This window comes from Oncorhynchus masou, chromosome 26, assembly GCF_036934945.1.
Source record: "Oncorhynchus masou masou isolate Uvic2021 chromosome 26, UVic_Omas_1.1, whole genome shotgun sequence".
In the NCBI taxonomy this organism is placed as follows: Eukaryota; Metazoa; Chordata; class Actinopteri; order Salmoniformes; family Salmonidae; genus Oncorhynchus; species Oncorhynchus masou.
In genome coordinates, this window is record NC_088237.1 from 7,586,588 (window position 1) to 7,612,667 (window position 26,080).

At 44.0% G+C, this 26,080-nt stretch overlaps 1 protein-coding gene across 5 annotated transcripts in view; it reads right to left on the minus strand.

The window, feature by feature from the left end:
• Nucleotides 1-26,080, minus strand: part of tbc1d22a (TBC1 domain family, member 22a) — a 208,758-nt gene that overhangs the window by 20,405 nt on the left and 162,273 nt on the right. For 4 of the 5 annotated variants that reach the window (XM_064938236.1, XM_064938233.1, XM_064938234.1 and 1 more), the window contains one exon: nt 10,646-10,741. In XM_064938236.1, coding sequence (XP_064794308.1) covers nt 10,646-10,741 — 96 coding nt within the window. Of the gene's footprint in view, nt 1-5,212; nt 5,461-10,645; nt 10,742-26,080 lie in introns of those variants that run through there. The other variant, XM_064938235.1, reaches the window with a different exon arrangement.

Consider the following 26,080-nt stretch of genomic DNA (forward strand, 5'->3'; position numbering starts at 1 on the left):
AGTTGCGTTATGGTAATGCACTTGAGGCTATGATTACGCTCCCGGATACGGGATTGCTCGTCGCTAGAGGTTAAGGCCTGTACTCATGTACGATGTCCATTATGAGAGCACATAACTTCTGCTTCACATGCTTGATTGGCTGCGGGAGCTGCTGGGGCCATCTCGTGCGTGTGCGTGCCATTGCTCGTGACTAAATGTGTGTCAGGGTAAGCGCTCCTGGGCTGTGGTGCAGAACTGTGAACAGATACAGATTTACAGAACCCTGGGAGAACCATGCAACAACCCCTGCACGACAGCGTCTCAACTCCAAGCCCTTAGCATTGGAGGCTAAACTCGATTTAAATCAAAACTGTTACAACACTGTGGAAGATTGATTCCACCCGTTTCCATTTTCTTTCTCCCCCACCCCATCCATCTATCAATAGTTAAATGTGTTCTACTGCTTTCAGACTCAGGGGTATTGGTCACAAAGATCACAGATTATTTATTTTTTGTCACCTTTATTTAAGCAGGAAGGCTAGGTGAGAACAAGTTCTCATTTGTAACTGCGACCTGGCCAAGAAAAAGCATACTAGTTCGACACGTACAACACCACAGAGTTACACATGGAATAAACAAAACATAAAGTCAGTAATACAGTAGAAAAAAAGAAAGTGTATATATACAGTGAGTGAAAAGATAAGGGAGGTAAGGCAATAAATAGGCCATGGTGGCGAAGTAATTACAATATAGCAATTAAACACTGGAATGGTAGATGTGCAGAAGATGAATGTGCAAGTAGAAATACTGGGGTGCAAAGGAGCAAGAAAAATAAATACAGTATGGGGATGAGATAGTTGGATAGGCTGTTTACAGATGGCCTATACACAGGTGCAGTGAACTGTGAGCTGCTCTGACAGCTGGTGCTTAAAGGTAGTGAGGGAGATATGAGTCTCCAGCTTCAGTGATTTTTGCAATTCGTTCCAGTCATTGGCAGCAGAGAACTGGAAGGAAAGGCAACCAAAGTAGGAATTGGCTTTGGGGGTGACCAGTGAGATATACCTGCTGGAGCGCGTGCTATGAGTGGGTGCTGCTATGGTGACCAGTGAGCTGAGATAAGAGGGGCTTTTCTCAGCAGAGACTTGTAGATGACCTTAAGCCAGTGGGTTTGGCGACGAGTATGAAGCGAGGGCCAGCCAATGAGAACGTACAGGTCGCAGTGGTGGTTAGTATTAGAGGTCGACCGATTATGATTTTTCAACGATTATTGGAGGACCAAAAAAAAGCTGATACCGATTAATCGGCCGATTTTTAAAAATGTATTTGTAATAATGACAATTACAACAATACTGAATGAACACTTATTTTAACTTAAAACATCAATAAAATCAATTTAGCCTCAAATAAATAATGAAACATGTTCAATTTGGTTTAAATTATGCAAAAACAAAGTGTTGGAGAAGAAAGTAAAAGTGCAATATGTGCCATGTAAAAAAGCTAACGTTTAAGTTCCTTGCTCAGAACATGAGAACATATGGAAGCTGGTGGTTCCATTTAACATGAGTCTTCAATATTCCCAGGTAAGAAGTTTTAGGTTGTAGTTATTATAGGAATTATAGGACTATTTCCCTCTATACCATTTGTATTTCATTAACCTTTGAATATTCGGTTGTTCTTATCGGCACTTTAGTATTGCCAGTGTAACAGTATAACTTCCGCCCCTCTCTTCGCTCGTCCCTGGGCTCGAACCAGGAACAATACGACAACAGCCACCCTCGAAGCAGCGTTACCCAGGCAAGGGGAACAACCACTCCAAGTCTCAGAGCGAGTGACGTTTGAAACGCTATTAGCGCGCAACCCGCTAACTAGCTAGCAATTTCACATCGGTTACACCAGCCTAATCTCGGGAGTTAATAGGCTTAAAGTCATAAACAGCGCAATGCTTGAAGCATTGCGAAGAGCTGCTAGCTAAACGCACAAAAGTGCTGTTTGAATGAATGCTTACGAGCATGCTGGTGCCTACCACAGCTCTACCACAGCTCAGTCAGACTACTCTATCAAATCATTATAACATAATAACACACAGAAATACGAGCCTTAGATCATTAACCTCTTACATCTATGGGGGCGCCATTTCATTTTTGGATAAAAAAACATGCCCGTTTTAAGTGCAATATTTTGTCACAAAAAGATGCTCAACTATGCATATAATTGACAGCTTTGGAAAGAGAACACTCTGACGTTTCCAAAACTGCAAAGATATTGTCTGTGAGTGCCCCAGAACTGATGCTACAGGCGAAACCAAGATGAAACTTCAAACAGCAAATGAGCAGGATTTGAGGCTCTGTTTTTCATTGTCTCCTTATATGGCTGTAAATGCGCAAGGAATGAGCCTGCCCGATCTATCGTTTCCCCAAGGTGTCTGCAGCATTGTGACGTATTTGTAGGCATATCATTGGAAGACTGACCATAAGAGACTACATTTGCCAGGTGTCCGCCCGGTGTCCTCCGTCGAAATTGGTGCGTCATCTTCAACTGCACGTCTTTTTCCAAGTGATTCAGTGGAGAAAGTAGACATCCACGAACGATATATCAATGAAGAGATATGTGAAAAACACCTTGAGGATTGATTCTAAACAGCGTTTGCCATGTGTCAGGTGATATTATGGAGTTAATTTGGAAAACAGTTCGCCGTTTTGATGACTGAATTTTCGTTTTTTTTTTGGTACCCAAACGTGATGTACAAAACGGAGCGATTTCTCCTACACAAAGAATCTTTCAGGAAAAACTGAACATTTGCTATGTAACAGAGTCTCATCATTGAAAACATCCAAAGTTCTTCAAAGGTAAATGATTTTATTTGAATCCTTTTCTGTTTTTTGTGCAAATGTTGCCCGCTAAATGCTACGCTAAATGCTAAGCTATCAATACTCTTACACAAATGCTTGTTTTGCTATGGTTCAAAAGGATATTTTGAAAATCTGAGATGAGTGTTGTTAAGAAAAGGCTAAGCTTGAGAGCAAGCACATTCATTTCATTTCATTTGCGATTTTCATAAATAGTTAACGTTACGTTACGCTAATGAGCTTGAGGCTATAACTGGATACAGGTTTTTTTCATAGCCAAACGTGAACAAAACGGAGCGATTTGTCCTACACAAATAATATTTTTTTGAAAAACTGAACATTTGCTATCTAACTGAGTCTCCTCATTGAAAACATCTGAAGTTCTTCAAAGGTAAATGATTTTATTTGAATGATTTTCTTGTTTTTGTGAAAATGTTGCTGGCTGATTTCTAGGCTTATAGCTATGCTAGCTATCAATACTCTTACACAAATGCTTGTTTAGCTATGATTGAAAAGCATATTTTGAAAATCTGAGATGACAGTGTTGTTAACAAAAGTCTAAGCTTGAGAGCAAATATATTTATTTCATTTCATTTGCGATTTTCATGAATAGTTAACGTTGCGTTATGCTAATGAGCTTGAGGCTATAAATAGGATCCCGGATCCGGGATTGCTCGACGCAAGAAGTTAATATGGTCGAATCCGGAAACTATCATCTCAAAAACAAGACGTTTATTATTGCAGTGAAATACGGAACCGTTCCGTATTTTATCAAATGGGTGGCATCCATAAGTCTAAATATTACTGTTACATTGCACAACCTTCAATGCTATGTCATAATTATGTAAAATTCTGGCAAATTAGGTGTCCCAAACTGTTGCGTATACACTGACTCTGCGTGCAGTGAACGCAAGAGAAGTGACACAATTTCACCTGGTTAACATTGCCTGCTAACCCGGATTTATTTTAGCTAAATTTGCAGGTTTAAAAATATATACTTCTGTATATTGATTTTAAGAAAGGCGTTGATGTTTATGGTTAGGTACACATTGGAACAATGATGCGCACTGCATCGATTATATGCAACGCAGGACACGCTAGATTAACTAGTAATATCATCAACCATGTGTAGTTAACATGATTGATTGTTTTTTTATAAAGATGTGTTTAATGCTAGCTAGCAACTTACCTTGGCTTACTGCATTCGCATAACAGGCAGTTTCCTCATGGAGTGCAATGTAATCAGGTGGTTTGAGCGTTGGACTAGTTAACTGTAAGGTTGCATGATTGAATCCCCCGACAAGGTAAAAAAAACATTCGTTCTGCCCCTGAACGAGGCAGTTAACCCTAGGCCATTATTGAAGATAAGAATGTGTTCTTAACTGACTTGCCTAGTTAAATAAAGATGAAATAAAAGGTGTAAAAAAATGCCAAACGTAAATTAAATAAAAAAATTGGCCAAATCGCTGTCCAAAAATATCGATTTCCAATTGTTATGAAAACGTGAAATCGGCCCCAATTAAATCGGCCATTCCGATCAATCGGTCGACCTCTTGTTAGTATATGAGGCTTTGGTGACAAAACGGATGGTACTGTGATAGACTGCATCCAATTTGTTGAGTAGAGTGTTGGAAGCTATTTTATAAATGACATCGCTGAAGTCGAGGATCAGTTGGATGGTCAGTTTTACGAGGGTGTGTTTGGCAGCATGAGTGAAGGAGGCTTTGTTGCGAAATAGGAAGCAGATTCTAGATTTAATTTTGGTGTCCTTCACCAGAGAGGAAGCCTTGACAGACAGACACACAGAGATAGAGAGGGTGACAGAGGCAGTGTGTGAGGCATCTTGTTCTGTACAGGGCTAAGCTGGGAGGAAAGGCGTGTGGGAGGTGTCAGGAGAGCCAGTCTCTTGTGTATGGCAGGACAAAGACAACTGAATAGGACAGGTAATGGACAGCTAAGACAGCAGCTAGCGCTAGACTGCTTGTAGACTGCTGACTTTAGACAGGCAAATGATGCTCTAAGGAACCTGTAGGAGCATAGGATCGGCTTGTTTTAAGTAAAACCTGTATATAAGCCGTATAAAGCACAGGTTATATCCTGCAATAAAGATATTTTCACCCCAGTGCCTATGTCAACATTTTGGTTTCGCAGATTCAACAGAGGAGAGGAGCATCCAGCAGCATGGTCAAACATATTGCAGTAATATTCTGCTGTTCTCACGCACGTGCAATGGCGTCAGAGGTATAAAAAAGCAAAAAAAAAAAAAAAAAGTGTTCATTGATTTTTTTAACCTTTATTTAACTAGGCAAGTCAGTTAAGAACAAATTCTTATTTTCAATGACGGCCTAGGAACAGTGGGTTAACTGCCTGTTCAGGGGCAGAATGACAGATTTGTACCTTGTCAACCTTCCGGCTACTAGTCCAACGCTCTGACCACTAGGCTACCCTGCCGTCCCAGGCGTTGTGATATCCCAAACGGACGTGGCAGTTTCACCATATAAGGATTCAGGATCAGGTAAGGTCCAGGATGCATTACAAGATGGTGGGCCTAGATTCTGACCTGATTTGTAGACCAGTCTGATCATCATTTTCTGTGAAACCAGAGGCCGGGGGAAATGTAGTCGCTGATCAGAGACTGGGAGGAAAATGAATCTTTGGATGAATCCCAAATGGCACACTTATTCCCTATATAGTGCACAACCTTTGACCAGAGTCCTCTTGAAAAGCAGTTAAGGGAATAGGATGCCATTTTGGGCTGCAGCCTGTGTGTCTGTTTCATTAGCCTGAGAAAAGGCTTCCCATTATGTGATAAACAAATAGATAATGAGGGCTCATTTGCTGCATATTGGCCTCAGTACATGCCAGCGGGCTCTGACATTTGGCTGTCTGTGGCCCTGTGGTGGCTCACGGCAAGGGGGCCAAGGAGGGGAGAGGGGAAAAAGAGGAGAGCAGACGGCAAGCACAGTGGAGAGAGGAGTCACACGGACAAGTGCTCATAAACACACACAGACATGCGTGCGCGCACACCCACACACGGTGAACTCTTCAACTCTCTCAACACACACACACACACACAACAAGAAAACTCTTCAACTCTGTGTCTGCACATGCATGTGCACACACCCACACAAACAAATCCGATGCACTCTGTGTCACAATCAGTGCTCTTGGGAGATGGAGAAATATACTCAGAGACTCGGTGATTAGAGAGGCTGACCAGAACAAGGTCTGAACCACAGGAAGCTGTCATTATCCCTCCAGGCTAATGCCAAGCTAACAGCCTAACAGAGCCATGGCTTCCCTATGCCATGCACTCCTCTATGGGTCATTCAGATTACTGGAGGTGCAGGAGGGATGCAATACCCCTTTCGACTCAGAGTCAATTACATTTTCTATTCCGCATTGAGTTGAATTGCGTTGAAACGACCCCCCCCCCCCCCCAATCCAACCCAACAACAAGGAAGCACTGAATTATAGATTACTGAAGCCTGTTTTTATTTAAATAATCACTCATGTCATTTACTAGCTAAACCCTACCAGGGCGGGCCTAGTGTTCACTTCATCAGTCCTGAGCCTTGCTGTAGTCCAGTGAGGAGAGCGGAAGAGTGCGTGTCTCATAAGGCACCCTATTCCATTTATAGTGCACTACTATCGACGAGGGCCCATAGGGCTCTGGTCAAAAGTAGTCCACTATATAAGGGAAAGGGAACCATTTGAGAAGCAGTCAGCGAGTGCGAGCAAGAGTAGCCTGGAGCGACCAGAAGAGTACAGTACAGTGTGAGAGGAGAGCAGAACCATGTGAGTTAGTGTGCTCTGAACTGTCACTGCATGGTAATCAAAAAGACCCAGACGAAAGGTCACTGCTGAGAGAGACAGACTGTTTGTGGGAGTAATGGAGCAGGCTCTGAGGCCTGGCCAATCTGTGGAGATGGTGCCAAGGGCCTGGAGCTGGGCTGGAGTCAGGGTGGGTGGGCTGCTGGTGGGGACCAGCCCCACTGTGGGGGGGATTTACTGGGGATATCAACTAGAGTCCGAGGTCGGTTTGATGAAGGCTAAGGTCAAAGCCAAAGTCACTTAATAGGGGCAAAGACAAAGACTAGGGTGGGTTAGCTAGCTGGGAGCCAAAGACCCAGTCTTGGATGCGAGTTAGAAGGGAAGAAACTCAGAAGTAGGTTAGTTTTTCTGGGGACCAAAGCCCTATTACTGGGGTGGGTTTGCTTGAGGCAGGTTGGCCTGAACAGCAGGCCTTGGCCTGGGATGAAGGAAGTAGGCAAGGTCTGCGTCTGTCCGCCTTGTGACTCCTGTCCAGCTCTGGTCTCTGGTCCTCCCCTGCCTGGCTGATACATAATGGACCTGAGACTGGCTCTAGTCTACTGTCAAATTCTGGTCCTCTGCTGCCTGGCTGCCTAATTAGGTCAAACTTATTACCAGCCCTTCTGCCAAGAATAGGCCTGGCCGTCAGGACATCAGTGGTCAGTACAGAGGAGGGGACTGGCTAGCTGGGGCTGCAGATGGTCAAAGCACAGTCAGAGCAGGAGGTGCAGAACACTGACAGGGAGAATGTCAGCCACACACACGCACAGACTCACACCCTCGCGCGCACAGCGGCATTAACCAAAGTCTCATTTTGTGACACGTTCGCCATGGTGACTCATTGTGTATCCAATCCACACCTTTAGATTAAACACTCATTTCAGTTCTCATAATCACACTTCTCTCTGCATATAGCGCTCGTATATGCCCCTCTCTCTCAATACTTATCCAGAGAGGGAAATGCCAAACCTCCATCCCATTCCAAGTAGAACCATACTGTACTGTAGGCAATTAAGTAAGAAGAAACGTGAACACGGCCCTCAGCACTATAGTCAAAAAGGTAGAAATGTTCTCATGAGCTTTCACAGCGGGTGTAAGGTAGAGGTGTAAGTCAGTGATGACGGTGGAACACAGTGCCTTCGGAAAGTATTCAGACCCCTTGACTCGTCCCATATTTTGTTATGTTACAGGCTTATTCTAAAAAATAAACAATAAACAAACAAATTAAAAAACACAATAACCAATAGTGACAAAGCGAAAACAGGTTTTCATAAATCTTGGCAAATGTATTACAAATTCAATGTTAAATTCAATTGATTGGACATGATTCGGAAAGGCATACACATGTCTATATAAGTTCCCATAGTTGACAGTTCATGTCAGAGCAAAAACCAAGCCGTGAGGTCGAAGGAATTGTCTTAGAGATTCGAGACAGGATTGTGTCGAGGCACAGATATGGGGAAGGGTACCAAAACATTTCTGCAGCATTGAAGGTCCCCAAGAACCACAGTGGTGTCCGTCATTGTTAAATGGAAGAAGTTTGGAACCACCAAGACTCTTCCTAGAGCTGGCCGCCCGGCCAAACTGAGCAGTCGGGGGAGAAGGGCCTTGGTCAGGGAGGTGACCAAGAACTTGATGGTCACTGACAGAGCTCTAGAATTCTTCTGGAAATGGGAGGACCTTCTAAAAAGGACAACCATATCTGCAGCACTCAATCAAGTCTTTATGGTAGAGTGGCCACATGGAAGCCACTCCTCAGAAAAGGGCACCTGACAGCCTGCTTGGAGTTTTCCAAAAGGAATTCTAAATAGTCTCTGAACTTGATAAACAAATTATCTGGTCTGATGAACAGCCAAGACAACGCAGGAGTGGCTTCGGGACAAGTCTGTGAATGTCCTTAAGTGGCCCAGCCAGAGCCCGGACTTGAACCTGATTGAACATCTCAGGAGAGACCTGTCAGAACTTGAGGATCTGCAGAGAAGAAGGGGTGAAACTCCCCAAATACAGGTGTTCCAAGCTTGTAGCGTCATACCCAATAAGACTTAAGGCTGAAATGCTGCCAAAAGTGCTTCAACACAGTACTGAGTAAAGGGTCTGAATACTTATGTAAATGTAATAGTTTTAAATTTTTCATAAATGAGAAGCTTTTTCTTTGTCATTGTGGGGTATTGGGTGTAGATTGATGAGGAAATTCATTTCAGAATAAGGCTGTAAAGTAACAAAATGTGGAAAAAGTCAAAGGGTCTGAATACTTTCCAAATGCACTGTATATTCAGAAAAAGAGAGTGAGATGGACCGAGGGAGAGAAAAGGGACAAAGAAAGAGGGGAGAGATGAAATGAAGACGGAGGGAGAGTCAGAGAGAGATGAAATGAAGACGGAGGGAGAGGTAGAGAGATGAAATGAAGACGGAGGGAGAGGTAGAGAGAGATGAAATGAAGACGGAAGGAGAGGTAAGAGAGAGATGAAATAAAGACGAGGGAGAGGTAGAGGGAGATGAAATGAAGACGGAGGGAGAGGTAGAGAGATGAAATGAAGACGGAGGGAGAGGTAAGAGAGATGAAATGAAGACGGAGGGAGAGGTAGAGGGAGATGAAATGAAGACGGAGGGAGAGGTAGAGAGATGAAATGAAGACGGAGGGAGAGGTAAGAGAGATGAAATGAAGACAGAGGGAGAGGTAAGAGAGAGATGAAATGAAGACGGAGGAAGAGGTAAGAGAGATGAAATGAAGACGGAAGGAGAGGTAAGAGAGATGAAATGAAGACGGAAGGAGAGGCAAGAGAGAGATGAAATAAAGACGGAGGGAGAGGTAAGAGAGAGATGAAATGAAGACGAGGGAGAGGTAGAGGGAGATGAAATGAAGACGGAGGGAGAGGTAGATGAAATAAAGACGGAGGGAGAGGTAGAGAGAGATGAAATGAAGACTGAGGGAGAGGTAGAGAGAGATGAAATAAAGATGGAGGGAGAGGTAAGAGAGATGAAATAAAGACGGAGAAAGAGAGAGACACCCCTCTCCCTCCCAGGGGAGGACGAAAAGAGGATAGATGGACGCGAGTGTTAGTGCCTCTGGCGCGTCGGTGGCAGTCTGCATGCCAAGCTGTGTGTGTGTGGTGCAGCGGTGCAGCAGGGATAATACTAAATCAGTGGGCACTGTAAACACTATAAATCAACTGCGACACACGGACACACACACACACACTGAGCCCCTCGCGACATGCACCACTGAACCTCTGCATATTCAACCACACACCAGTTTCAATTCAATCTGCACAGAGAGGGAAGGAGGAGGAGAGGGTGGGAAAAGGAGTGAGAGGAAGGGTAATAACGGACGAGGAGGGAGAGGAAAGGTAATGAGGGACTAGGAGGGAGAGGAAAGGAGAACTTGGAAACGTGTCTTATTAAAGCTGAAGCAGCATCCATTGACCCAAAACTGTTCAGAGCGTGGTTGAGAGGTATTTTTCAACAGAAGAGAAGATGCATGCAGGGGAAGAGAAGAGAAGATACCTCAGTCAATAAGAGAAACGGAGAGAAGAGAGGAACTAGGGGGCAGGGCCCAAAGTCTGATTCCTGCTTCATGCCAATGTCACCTTGCAGCAGCTGCTGCTGTCATCCCACTAATGCAGCCAATATGACCCCTGATCCCTGTAGTTAATGATGAGCGCAGTGCTGGGCTGGGATGTGCTGGAGAGAAGATCACACTGGCTGGCACACTCTGCTCAGCCCTACTGGGACTCACATTCATACTTAGTGGCACAGTCTCAAATGACACCCTATTCCCTGTATAAACAATGCACTACTTTTAAACAGCACCCTTTGTGGCCAAATGACCAAAGTCCAAATGACAGCCTTTCTTAAATAGAGCAACATGGGGATTTTCAGAGACCTCACTCTTCCAAATAAAAAGCCATGGAAACATCACTATTAAAAAGGGGGTCTTTTTCTCACCCAGGACCTCAGTAAAAGGTGATGTAGGTACGACACCATACATTTCCATCCTTCTCTCTTACCTGGAAATCTCTCTCGTCCAGAATCTCTTTCCTCCATCGTACCAGGAAAGCAGCACACACGTAGAGATGGAAGTGAGAGAATCCCTCAGGTTCAGCCTGCAGAGAGAGAGACAGACAGAATTACACAACTAAACAAATGTTCTAACATATCCTGAGTTATTTTGACAATGAACTCAGTATTGAACAGACAGCATTAGAAAGCAGCAGTAGGGCGACAGTGAAGATAATACTGTAGCATCCTCCATCTCTCCACTTAGGCCGTCTATACCTTGACATTATGTTTGAAAGGAAGACTTAAATCTACTCTCAGAGTGGGAATTTGGACGCTTACTGGGGGAGGGGGAACTACATATTTCCTGTCACAATCAGAGAATTTACATTCGACTAGGAGCTGAAAGACATTCCCTTTTAAATTTGCCCTTTACTTATTCTCCTCCCTTCCTTCAGACGCTCATTCCATTTCCAGGCCCGTTTCTACAGCGCTGAATAAAGGAGGGAAATTAAAGTGAGAGAGAGAGAGAGTGAGTGAGATGGTCTATAGCCCTCATCTAAAGGGCTATCCAGGGGAAGACAATTAAAGCTCTTAAAACCGACTGAAGGAGGAAAGGAGTGGAAATGGGACAATGTGTTCAAGTGCTCACAGTAATACGGGTCTTCACAAACGCTCGGCATCCAGGCATCTCATCTGCAAATATACAGTCGTGGCCAAAAGTGTTGAGAATGAAACAAATATTCATTTCCAAAACGTTTGCTGCATCAGTATCTTTAGATATTTTTTTGCCAGATGTTACTACGGAATTCTGAAGTATAATTACAAGCATTTCCTAAGTGTCGAAGGCTTTTATTGACAAATGCATGGCATTGTATATTTGCAGTGTTAACCCTTCTTTTTCAAGACCTCTGCAATCCGCCCTGGCATGCTGTCAATTAACTTCTAGGCCACATCCTGACTGACGGCAGCCCATTCTTGCATAATCAATGCCTGGAGTTTGTCAGAATTTGTGGGTTTTTGTTTGTCCACCCGCCTCTTGAGGATTGACCACAAGTTCTCAATGGGATTAAGGTCTTGGGAGTTTCTTGGCCATGGACCCAAATATCGACTCGAATATTACTTTTGGCTTATGGCAAGGTGCTCCATCATGCTGGAAAAGGCATTGTTCGTCACCAAACTGTTTCTGGATGGTTGAGAGAAGTTGCTCTCGGAGGATGTGTTGGTACCATTCTTTATTCATGGCTGTATTCTTAGGCAAAATTGTGAGTGAGCCCACTCCCTTGGCTGAGAAGACACATGAATGGTCTCAGGATGCTTTACTGTTGGCATGACACAGGACTGAGAACTCACCTTGTCTCCGTACAAGCTTTTTCCGGATGCCCCAAACAATCGGAAAGGGAATTCATCAGAGAAAATGACTTTACCCCAGTCCTCAGCAGTCCAATCCGTGTACCTTTGCAGAGTATCAGTCCATACCTGATGTTTTTCTTGGAGAGAAGTGGCTTCTTTGCTGCCCTTCTTGACACCAGGCCATCCTCCAAAGGTCTTCGTCTCACCGTGTGTGCAGATGCACTTACACCTGCCTGCTGCCATTCCTGAGCAAGCTATGTACTGGTGGTGCACCGATCCCGCAGCTGAATCAACTTTAGGAGATGGTCCTGGTGCTTGCTGGACTTTCTTGGGCGGCCTGAAGCCTTCTTCACAATTGAACCGTTCTCCTTGAAGTTCTTGATGATCCGATAAATGGTTGAATTAGGTGCAATCTTACTGGCAGCAATATCCTTGCCTGAGAAGCCCATTTTTGTGCAAAGCAATGATGACGGCACATGTTTCCTTGCAGGTAACCATGGTAGACAGAGGAACAACACTGATTCCAAGCACCACCCTCTTTTTGAAGCTTCCAGTCTGTTATTTGAACTCAATCAGCATGACAGAGTGATCGCCAGCCTTGTCCTCGTCAACACTCACACCTGTGTTAACCAGAGAATCACTGACATGTCAGCTGGTCCTTTTGTGGCAGGGCTGAAATGCAGTGGTAATGTTTTTTGGGGAATCAGTTCCCCATGGCAAAGGGTGACTTTGCACTTAATTGCAATTCATCTGATCACTCTTCATAACATTCTGGAGTATATGCAAATTGCCATCATACAAACTGAGGCAGCAGACTTTGTGAAAATGTATATTTGTGGTCATTCTCTCAACTTTTGGCCACAACTGTATATTTGCATATTATATTTGGGGCGGCAGGTAGCCTAGTGGTTAGAGCGTTGGGCCAGTAACCGAAAGGTTGCTGGATCTAATCCCTGAGCTGCCCCTGCCCCTGAACAACTACTCATGTGGGGCGGCAGGTAGTCTAGTGGTTAGAGCGTTGGACTAGGAACCGGAAGGTTGCAAGATCGAATCCTCTCGCTGACAAGGTAAAAATCTGTCACTGTTCCTAGGCCGTCATTGAAAATACATATTTGTTCTTAACTGACTTGCCTAGTTAAATAAAGGTAAAATAATTTGTAAAAATATAACACTGTTCCCCGGTAAGCCATCATTGTAAATAAGAATTTGTTAACTGACTTGCTTAGTTAAATAAATATTTTTTTATTAAAAAAAAGCAGAGCAGAGATAGATAGAAAGTGTGCATACTGTGTGTGTGTGTGTGTGTGTACATGCGTCTGTCTGGGAGGGAGAGAGCAGCTAAGCAATAACCCAATAACCACATTGGGTTGGACTGGGCCAGGTTATGATCCCTGGATGTCTCTTACAGATGCAGCGCCATGTCAAGACTCTAAGGAAGGGAATTATTCCCACTTTCCTGGGTAAATAGTCAAGACGAATGCTGTTCGCACTGGAGAAAAAGAGGGTTGTTCGAAAACAACATTTTCCATTCCGGGCCGGCGTGCTGTAGTTCAGCGCCGCAGCACAGTGAAGCAAAGCACAGGGCAAGTGTGATATTTGCGTATTCACAGTGAGGGGCAACAGGTCGTCATTTATGCCAGACACGGAGGGAGCGTAATGAAAATCAATGGCTGTGTTCCTTCTTCACTCCAATAAACAGACAGGACAGGGACAGTGCTCTTCAAGGATAACTAACTGTTGGTGCTACGGCAGTGGAAACATTCCCTTCACATTGAGGTCAAAACATACACAGGTGTGACACACTGCTGAGTGCAGACTGTTTATATGGATATACCTGTGTAGGGCACATCGACTAGGCCCACAGCTAAGAAAATCACTTATCTACATAGAAATTCCAACACATCTATGTACATATTATGAAGCATGAGATATGGTAGCTTCACATTAGTTACTATCCAAGTTACTGCTTGCTAAACAGTTGTTGCTCGATACAATTCCCCCATAAAGCTTCTAAAACATACAAGAAAAAAGTTCTCAGACATGGCAGCTCTGCTTCGAGCTCCTTAGGAACCTGGCAGTATATTTTTATTTCATAATTTATTTTATTTCCGTGTTATTACAACCAGCCCGGAAAGCAATGCCACTCCGACATTGCTCGTCCTATTATTGACATATTTTTTAATTCCATTCTTTTAGATGTATATGTATTGTTGTGTATTGCTAGATACTACTGCACTGTTGGAGCTAGGAACACCAGCATTTAGTTAGATACTACTGCACTGTTGGAGCTAGGAACACAAGCATTTAGTTAGATATCACTGCACTGTTGGAGCTAGGAACACAAGTATTTAGTTAGATACCACTGCACTGTTGGAGCTAGGAACACAAGCATTTAGTTAGATACCACTGCACTGTTGGAGCTAGGAACACAAGCATTTAGTTAGATACCACTGCACTATTGGAGCTAGGAACACAAGCATTTAGTTAGATACCACTGCACTATTGGAGCTAGGAACACAAGCATTTAGTTAGATACCACTGCACTATTGGAGCTAGGAACACAAGCATTTAGTTAGATACCACTGCACTGTTGGAGCTAGGAACACAAGCATTTAGTTAGATACCACTGCACTATTGGAGCTAGGAACACAAGCATTTAGTTACACAAGCATTTTTATAGATACCACTGCACTATTGGAGCTAGGAACACAAGCATTTAGTTAGATACTATTGCACTATTGGAGCTAGGAACACAAGCATTTCGCTACACCCGCAATAACATCTGCTAAATAAAATTGGATTTGATACAGTCCCAAAATGTTTTGCATGTCAGCAGTCACGTTTTAAAGACATTTGACTTTCAAGAAGCAAAGTGTCACCGGCCACGTCATCATGATGATGTGCTGTTTGGAAATATCTTCAAAACTTGATTGCTGACACGCAAAACATTTTGGAACTAATGAAAAAAAAAAAAAAAAGATAATTTAAGTGGAGTTTTCCTTTAAGTGTTTGTTAACTGCAGCAGAGTCTACTCGTGGATCATTTGAATTGTTTCTCTCTCACCTCTCCCCGGGGGAATGGGACCATGATGGGACCTTAATTAATGACCATAATAAAAGAAAAGGCACTGGATGCCCTCTTTCTCCTTCTCTCTCCCTCCTTGCTATGCCTTTCCTTGTCCTTTTTTTCCTCCCCACTCTGTGCCTTTGCTTCCCTCGATGCATCTTTGCACTCTATTTCTTTCTTAGCCTCTGTCTCTTTCGCTCTTCTTCTTCCCTCTCAGCCACTGTCTCTATTTCTCTCTCCCTCTCTCCTCCCCCATCCCAGCGGCCTGGTTTCCTCTCAGCCTCAGTTGTGCCAGGCCCTCTTCAGCGCAACCTGTTTAAAGATGTAAGAGGGCCACATAAAAATGCCTCACTACAAGGACACTTATCCTACACACACACACATGCCTACACACACACACACACACACACACACACGCCTACACGCACACACACAGCGAAGAGAAAAGAGGGACGCATTAAGACGCCGCTTGTGCAACTACGGCACTCCTCTGCCACGCGGTCAGAGCAGGATGAGTGAGCCAGGCTGTCCAATTCTACCGGCTTTAACAAGCCTGCTAATGGACATGAAGTATAAGACCTCTCCACTCACATTACAATAAGGACATGTCTGTTAAATAAGTAGTGTGCCGTTTAGACAAGCCAATACATGTAGCTTGGAATCTAGGCTAGATTGGGTGAAAGGTCTCCCACAAAACGCTAATATGACTGGGATTTACCTTCAAGAGAAGGAGAGGTGAAGATGGAGTGGTGGAATTAGAAAACAGAGGGAGAGATGGAGGAGAGGTCATCTGGAGACAGAGAGATAACCCAGACGAGAGAGAGCTGACAAGGCAGAACACACACCTCATCTCCACTGTCAACTCAGGCACGGGATAGACAGAGGGTCGAGGGCGGAGTCGTAGAGAGATTGAGAGAGAGATTAGTACAACATCAGAAATTCATATAGATGGGCTCAAAACAGCACAGAAGAATACCAGAAAGCAACCAGTAACCAAAATATCCAAACACTCTTAGATAACTTTCTGGATACACAAGGCATCAATATAGCAGCAAAAAACATCAACGATATATTCAGGCAAATGGCAAAAGAAGCAGAAGTGAAATTGATTTAAAAAAAAAAAAAAAAAAAAGACCACAGATGACTGGTTTGATGCAGATTGTAAAATTATAAGGAAAAAATCTTAGAACACTATCCAACCAAAAGCACAAAAGCCTTCATTACTGTGAGACTTCAAAACTCTATAAACATACACAGAACCAAAAACGCACAGTACAACAGCTGACACTAATTGAGGAGTCCATAACAAAACTTCTGGCAAAATTGAAAAAAGAAAAGAAAAAAACGAAACAAGAGGAATTAGCGATATAAAATGGTCAACCCATTTTAAAACACTCCACAAAAACCACTCAAATTGACACAAACGCAGAACAATTCCTAATTCATGAGACATTGAATGGATTAGAAGTAGCTATAAGAGGGCCACCATTGTTCCTGTTCCCAAGAAAGCTAAGGTAACTGAGCTAAACGACTACCGCCCGTAGCACTCACTTCCGTCATCATGAAGTGCTTTGAGAGACTAGTCAAGGACCATATCACCTCCACCCTACCTGACACCCTAGACCCACTCCAATTTGCTTACCGCTCAAATAGGTCCACAGACGATGCAATCTCAACCACACTGCACACTGCCCTAACCCATCTGGACAAGAGGAATACCTATGTGAGAATGCTGTTCATCGACTACAGCTCGGCATTCAACAACATAGTACCCTCCAAGCTCGTCATCAAGCTCGAGACCCTGGGTCTCGACCCCGCCCTGTGCAACTGGGTACTGGACTTCCTGACGGGCCGCCCCCAGGTGGTGAGGGTAGGTAACAACATCTCCTCCCCGCTGATCCTCAACACTGGGGCCCCACAAGGGTGCGTTCTGAGCCCTCTCCTGTACTCCCTGTTCACCCACGACTGCGTGGCCACGCACGCCTCCAACTCAATCATCAAGTTTGCGGACGACACAACAGTGGTAGGCTTGATTACCAACAACGACGAGACGGCCTACAGGGAGGAGGTGAGGGCCCTCGGAGTGTGGTGTCAGGAAAATAACATCACACTCAAAGTCAACAAAACTAAGGAGATGATTGTGGACTTCAGGAAACAGCAGAGGGAACACCCCCCTTTCCACATCGATGGAACAGTAGTGGAGAGAGTAGCAAGTTTTAAGTTCCTCGGCATACACATCACAGACAAACTGAATTGGTCCACTCACACAGACAGCATCGTGAAGAAGGCGCAGCAGCGCCTCTTCCACCTCAGGAGGCTGAAGAAATTTGGCTTGTCACCAAAAGCACTCACAAACTTCTACAGATGCACAATCGAGAGCATCCTGGCGGGCTGTATCACCGCCTGGTACGGCAACTGCTCCGCCCTCAACCGTAAGGCTCTCCAGAGGGTAGTGAGGTCTGCACAACGCATCACCGGGGGCAAACTACCTGCCCTCCAGGACACCTACACCACCCGATGTTACAGGAAGGCCATAAAGATCATCAAGGACATCAACCACCCGAGCCACTGCCTGTTCACCCCGCTATCATCCAGAAGGCGAGGTCAGTACAGGTGCATCAAAGCTGGGACCGAGAGACTGAAAAACAGCTTCTATCTCAAGGCCATCAGACTGTTAAACAGCCACCACTAACATTGAGTGGCTGCTGCCAACACACTGACACTGATTCAACTCTAGCCACATTAATAATGGGAATTGATGGGAAATGATGTAAATATATCACTAGCCACTTTAAACAATGCTACCTTATATAATGTTACTTACCCTACATTATTCATCTCATATGCATACGTATATACTGTACTCTATATCATCGACTGCATCCTTATGTAATACATGTATCACTAGCCACTTTAACTATGCCACTTTGTTTACATACTTATCTCATATGTATATACTGTACTCGATACCATCTACTGTATCTTGCCTATGCTGCTCTGTACCATCACTCATTCATATATCCTTATGTACATATTCTTTATCCCCTTACACTGTGTATAAGACAGTAGTTTAGGAATTGTTAGTTAGATTACTTGTTGGTTATTACTGCATTGTCGGAACTAGAAGCACAAGCATTTCGCTACATTAACATCTGCTAACCATGTGTATGTGACAAATAAAATTTGACTGGACTCCCCAATTACTGACCAGGAGCTCTATCAAACTTTAGGCTCTCAAATATAAAAAGGCATGCGGACCTGATTAGCATCCCAAACTAAATGCTCAAACTCACTAGTGCAACATTTCAATTGACTATATTAAAACTGTTTAATTTGATCCCGAATATAGGTTATTTCCCTGACATCTGGAATCAAGGACTCATAACCCCAATCTTTAAGAACGGAGACAAATTTGACCCTAACAATTACAGAGGCATTTGTGTGAACAGTAACCTGAGGAAGGTTTTCTGTAGTATTAACTTCCTGAATAAGCACGTCTTGAGAAAAACCCAAATTGGATTTATACCAAAACATCACATATTCGCACATCATATATATATATCGCACATAATATTTACACTCTACACACCCTGATAGATAAACATGTCCACCAAAATATACGCTTGCTTATCGACTTCCATAAAGCATTTGATTATATTTGGCAGTAGAAACAAGTCTATATACGATGTGAGCAAATGAGGTGAGATAAGGGATGTAAAGGCAACAAAAAAAAAGGCCATGGTGGCGAAGTAAATATAATATAGCAAGTAAAACACTGGAGTGGTAGATTTGCAGTGTAAGAATGTGCAACGTAGAAATAAAAATAATGGGGTGCAAAGGAGCAAAATAAATAAATAAAATAAATAAATTAAATAAAATAAATACAGTAGGGAAAGAGGTAGTTATTTGGGCTAAATTATAGGTGGGCTATGTACAGGTGCAGTAATCTGTGAGCTGCTCTGACAGCTGGTGCTTAAAGCTAGTGAGGGAGATAAGTGTTTCCAGTTTCAGAAATTTTCTAGTTCGTTCCAGTCCTTGGCAGCAGAGAACTGGAAGGAGAGGCGGCCAAAGAAAGAATTGGTTTTGGGGGTGACCAGAGATATACCTGCTGGAGCGCGTGCTACAGGTGGGTGATGCTATGAAAGTTGTGTAGGGGGTAAAACATATTACATAATTAAATCAATATATACTGGCAATATGTGCAGCATTTAAATTGGCAAGAAAATCTGAGCACTGCACTCTTCAATATTTACATCAACGAATTGGCCACTATTCTAGAAAAATCCTCAGCCCCTGTTGTTTAGTCTCCACAATTCAGAGGTTAAATGCCCACTCTACGCAGATGACCTATGCCTGCTGTCACTGAAAGCACATGGCCTACAGCAGAGCATGGACCTGCTCGAGCAGTACTGATGGACCTGGGCCCTGGCAGTAAACACCAAAAATAATAAAATAATGATTTTCCAGAGAAGATCCAGATCTCAGGGAATTAGACCAAAGTGCTCAAATTGGTACAGAATATATAGAGTACTACACACACTACAATTTCTTAGATTTTAAAATAAGCTCAACTGGACACCATAATGAGGCAGTGAATGAACTGAGAGAAAGCACACAGGGCATTCTACACCATTAAAAAACAAATTAAAATTAAAAAACCTATTAAAATGTGGCTAAAACTAATTGAATCAATTGAACTTTATGGCAGAAAGGTGTGGGGTCCACTTGCAAAACAAGATTTCACCAAATGGGACAAACACTCCATTGAAACCCTGCATGCAGAGTTCTGTAAGGTTCTCCTACATGTCTCGAGGAAAACTAAACAATGCATGCAGGACAAATTTAGGCCAATATTCACTAATAATAAAAACTCAAAAAAGAGCAATTAAATTTTGGAAACATCTAAAAGACAGTGAACCCCTCTCATATCAATACCAAGACCTGCAATGCAAAGAGCTGAGCAAAGAAGAGAGTCCCCTCATCCAGCTGGTCCTGGGGCTGAGTTCACAAACCTGTTCTACTAACATACTGAAGCCTCAGGACCAGAACATCAATTCAATCATAATAAAACAAAATTACAACACAGTCAAAACTACATTGCTTATTGGGAAACACAAGCACAAAGCAAAATGCAGTGCTATCTGGCCCTAAATCGATAGTCCACCATGGCTAACTATTTGACCATGGTTACTGATCAAAACCTTAGAAAAACCTTGACAAAGTACAGGCTCAGTGAGCACAGCCTTGCCATTGACAAGGGTAGACACAGGAAAACCTGGCTCACTGTAGAGGTAAGGCTGTGCAACCACTACACAGCAGCAGAACCTGAGACAGAGTGGCATTTCCTGACTAAATGTAAAAAATAAAACAATTAGAGAGTGTCATTCCCCAAATTTGAAACCCCCATTCAAGGTTTCAAAGACCTCTCTGATGAGAGTAGGCTGCCTGTCTTGTTGGGGGAGGACGCAGAGAGCTGTGGGTTGGCAGCGCATTACATTGCTGCCTGCCATAAGTTGGGGGACAGTGTCTGACAGACCAATCAACCTGCACATGTCCTCTACTGTATGGTTATTGTTCAATGTATGGTTATTTTGACCCTTGGTTATTGTTGTTACTGTTGTCCCGTTGACAATTTTGAATCTTATTATTTTCATATTGTAAATATCAAAAGTAAGCTTTGGCAATATGTACATTTTTACATCATGCCAATAAAGCAAATTGAATTGAAAAGACAGAGACAAACAGATAAACAGAGCGAAGGAAGAAAAACAGATACAGAAAGTGAGTAAGAGAAGGAAACGGAGAGAGAGAGTTGTTTTGCAGTGAGTTATGTTCTGGCTGATGATTGCCTATTGGTCTCACGGCTTTAATCTGACCAGCCCTTTATACAGCCTCCCTCAAACGCCATAGAAATAGTATTCACTAAAAGACTACAGTAAACCCTGTGATCATTTCTGACTTTACGTTTCTCTAGTGTGCCGTCAAACTTCTCGACTTCCATCTCCAAGCTCCTTCCCTATTGTTATTCCTGGTGCCAGTCCCGGTGTCAGAGTCACAGTATTGGAGAAGCAGGCCTGACCTGCAGACATGGTGTATAGTACTGAGGTTCTCTGTGAGATCAGAGGAGAGAGGTGCAGAGTCAGGGGCTCCAAACTGCATCGCTAGCTGTCTGTCAACTAACCCTTAAACAGTCCTGTTTGATGTGGGACTAAACTTCAGCTCTGTGTGGAAAACTGATCACAACAGGATTCAAACCCTGAAGGTGAGAGTAGTCAGGAGAGTTGAGGTAGTGGGTGTGTGTGTGTAGAAAAAAATCATGCTAAAGGCTAGTTGCTGTATCCTGAGGGAGCCACAGGACATCCCTGGGAAGGACGCGTGTGTGTGTGTGTGTGTGCATATGTGCGAGCGAGCGGAGTCAGTTCAGCAGCAACACTTCATACACAGGGGGTATGGCGAAATTCTGCAGTATACTGCAAGCAAGAGCACTGTGAAACCACATCAAGGGGTTTACGGTGTTTGTTGGGTTCTGTGTGTCAGTGAGTGGCCTCACGTAAAAGCTCAGTCCTGAATGCATTCTGACACAGCTTGTCAGTGTGTTTGAAGGTCTACAGCATAGGACAAGGACAGAGAGACAGAGGGGTGAAGCCAACAGTGCAGTGGAGGAGAGAGGACGAGAGAGAGCAGTGCATCAGAGCAGAGGTATAGAGATGGAGTGAGCGAAGCGGCAGAGTTCTGTGTTTTATAGAGAGCAGAACAGATGAAGTATTGATGCTTGGGGCCGCGTGGCTGACCCAACCTCTAACCCTGTCTGTGTCTGCTGGGGATTGGCTCTCTGTGTCACCAATCAGCCAATCATTAGGAGGCCCCTGGGGGCCTGGAGGGGAGGGGTAAATGGGCTGGGGCCACATCCCTGAGGATCATGTTGTCGTTCCTGTTCCCTGCAGAGGTACACTGGTTCTCTTCTCCATCTCTCTCATTACTTCTCTCTCTCTCCCTGCAGTCTCCATTTGTCATTCTCTCCTTCATGATCTCTCTCTGGATAGACAATTTTACCAAGGTAAAACATTACAGCAGTCTCTGACAATAGTTAACCAAAACATAGGAAAATAAATAAGGACAAATCAGAACAGACAAATGTTGGATATACCATTGTCAATGATACCGCTCACATTTTAAGTAAGAATAGGGACAATGGCAGCGCGTGAGTTAAGTTCGGGGAAGCAAAAAAAAAAATAATCATGTCATTGAAAAAAAATCTCTATGATAAGTATTCCATGCATCTCTCATCGCATGTGCAGACTAATGTAAGATAGTGTACTATTCCTAATGGATAGTCCATAAATTAGGCTAATTGCTTCTCTTCTCCTTTCTTTGCACACACCCAGAGCTCAGCCCCAGCTAGTGACTTTTTATCCCAGAATTGTTTTTGTTTGTGTCCTTTTATAAACGTAGTTCATGCAATTCTACACCACTTTACTGTCCCTGCCTGGAAACCATAGCAAAACAATTAATACCACAAAAATGACAAGGCAGGCTACTCTGCTGAAACTGAAAAACCGAGAACGACATCATCTTGAATGCATCCATCTAATCAAAGGCAATGAAAAGGGGAGACACATATTGTAGGATATGACGTCCATCTTGACTGGAGGAGGAAATTGCCCGAAATATAGTGATAATATCGTATTGCGAGGTCCCTGGTAATTCCCAAACCTATAAAGCAACACACATTCTGCACCATGCACACTGTGTTTCTATCTTCCCGGTTACACAGAAGGGAGGGGGAGGGGCTTTCTGCTCCTTAACACCCCCATGCTAATGCCTTCACACAGAGCCACTTGCTCATTTCATGCTCTGTGCAACAAGGATAATTTGGACACCCCTCTGTCAGGGACGAGCGGAGCGTGGCGGGAGGGGTGGGAACAGTGTGAGTGTGTGTGTGAGGGGTTTAAGGAACAGTGGTGTGTGGAGAAGGGGGATGATAAGAAGCAAAACATGAACATCCATTACATGCAAACACACACTTTGTCTTTCTCTCTGGCACACTCACACACACTCAATGGTAGCCCACCTTCAAAATCATACTTAGCCTTTTTCAGTCCAGCCAGTCACATTACTAATACAAAATCGGTAATTCACACATAAACTTCTCTGTGTGAACAGCTGTGGAGGGCTTCTGCATTACGTAGCCTGTTTGACATTTCACCTGTGATGAACCACCACCGTACAGCAGTCAGCAGCAGAACCCCTAAGGCCTGTACAGTACATGCCCCGATCCTGCCTGCATTAATGTGACACACACACACACACACACACACGGGCGTAGCCCTAGGGCTGGCTGCAGGCGTTTCCACCTCTAGTCAGGTCTGTCCACTGTAACTACCTGTGAGAGCGGATACAGGACCCAACCAATGACACAGCACACAGCATTGGTTATCATGCCACAAACGCACATGATGGGACGGCAGTCGTGGGACGGCTAATACCAACCTGATAGAAATCGAATAAGCCCACATGGACGCGGTTAGACTGTGTGAACAGGAATTCATGTAGCAGATCATTGCTATTAAATCACACACACACACACACGTACATTTAAGTAATTGAAAAAGCAACTAGAGCAGGTGACAAAAAAATAAATGAGAATGTCTCGAGTGCACACGGACGCATGGCGTTACATAGGGAGGATGTGTTGTAGAGCAGCGTGGAGGGAGCAGATGGGCTGACTGCAGAGAGAGAATTTCAACACAGGTTAAACCCTCCCCTGACATACTGCTGCTCTAAATGGCACAATACTGCCCTGTCGAGGCTCAGAGGCTCTCACACACACACGAAACCAATAAGCACTCTCTCTGACAGAGCTTTGCACTTTTCTCTGGCTTTCATGAAAACAAGCACAAACTGTGCAACCAAACACTTATGTTGCCACTCGATGTAGAACATTCTATACGTGACCTTCGACAGCCTATATTCTACAGGCTTGGAAAGAAATCAAATCAACTGTTATTGGTCACATACACATGGTTAGCAGATGTTATTGTGAGTGTAGCGAGATGCTTGTGCTTCTAGTTCCGACAACGCAGCAATAACTAACGTGCAATCTAACAATTCCACAACACCTACCTAATACACACAAATCTAAGGAATGGAATAAGAATATATAAATATATGGATGAGCAATGACAGAGCGGCATAGGCAAGACACGGTATAACACACAATATATATATATATACACACTGCTCAAAAAAATAAAGAGAACACTAAAATAACACATCCTAGGTCTGAATGAATGAAATATTCTTATTTAATACTTTTTTCTTTACATAGTTGAATGTGCTGACAACAAAATCACACCAAAATTATCAATGGAAATCAAATTTAGCAACCCATGGAAGTCTGGATTTGGAGTCACACTCAAAATTAAAGTGGAAAACCACACTACAGGCTGATCCAACTTTGATGTAATGTCCTTAAAACAATTCAAAATGAGGCTCAGTAGTGTGTGTGGCCTCCACGTGCCTGTATGACCTCCCTACAACGCCTGGGCATGCTCCTGATGTGGCGGATGGTCTCCTGAGGGATCTCCTCCTAGACCTGGACTAAAGCATCCGCCAACTCCTGGACAGTCTGTGGTGCAATGTGGCGTTGGTGGATGGAGCGAGACATGAAGTCCCAGATGTGCTCAATTGGATTCAGGTCTGAGGAACGGGCTGGCCAGTCCATAGAATCAATACCTTCCTCTTGCAGGAACTGCTGACACACTCCAGCCACATGAGGTCTAGCATTGTCTTGCATTAGGAGGAACCCAGGGCCAACTGCACCAGCATATGGTCTCACAAGTGGTCTAAGGATCTCATCTCGGTACCTAATGCCAGTCAGGCTACCTCTGGCGAGCACATGGAGGGCTGGCGGCCTCCCAAAGAAATGCCACCCCACACCATGACTGACCCACCGCCAAACCGGTCATGCTGGAGGATGTTGCAGGCAGCAGAACGTTCTCCACGGCGTCTCCAGACTCTGTCACATCTGTCATGTGCTCAGTGTGAACCTGCTTTCATTTGTGAAGAGCACAGGGACCCAGTGGCGAATTTTCCAATCTTGGTGTTCTCTGGCAAATGCCAAACGTCCTGCACAGTGTTGGGCTGTATGCACAACCCCACCTGTGGACGTCAGGCCCTCATACCACCCTTATGGAGTCTGTTTCTGACCGTTTGAGCAGACACATGCACATTTTTGGCCCGCTGGAGGTAATTTTGCAGGGCTCTGGCAGTGCTCCTCCTGCTCCTCCTTGCACAAAGGTGGAGGTAGCGGTCCTGCTGCTGGTTTGTTGCCCTCCTACGGCCTCCTCCACGTCTCCTGATGTACTGGCCTGTCTCCTGGTAGCGCCTCCATGCTCTGGACACTACGCTGACAGACACAGCAAACCTTCTTGCCACAGCTCGCATTGATGTTCCATCCTGGATGAGCTGCACTACCTGAGCCACTTGTGTGGGTTGTAGACTCCGTCTCCTGGTTCCACTAGAGTGAAAGCACCGCCAGCATTCAAAAGTGACCAAAACATCAGCCAGGAAGCATAGGAACTGAGAAGTGGTCTGTGGTCACAACCTGCAAAACCACTCCTTTATTGGGGGTGCCTTGCTAATTGCCTATAATTTCAACCCGTTGTCTATTCCATTTGCACAAAAGCATGTGAAATTTATTGTCAATCAGTGTTGCTTCCTAAGTGGACAGTTTGATTACACAGAAGTGTGATTGACTTGGAGTTACATTGTGTTGTTTAAGTGTTCCCTTTATTTTATATGAGATGAGTGATGCAAGATATGTAACCTAGATTAAAGTGGCATTATTAAAGTGACTAGTGATTCATTTATTAAAGTGGTCAATTATATCAAGTCTATGTAGGAAGCAGCTTCTCCGTGTTAGTGATGGCTGTTTAGCAGTCTGATGGCCTTGAGATATAAATTGTTTTTCAGTCTCTCGGTCCCAGCTTTAATACACCTGTACTGACCTCGCGTTTTCTGGACGG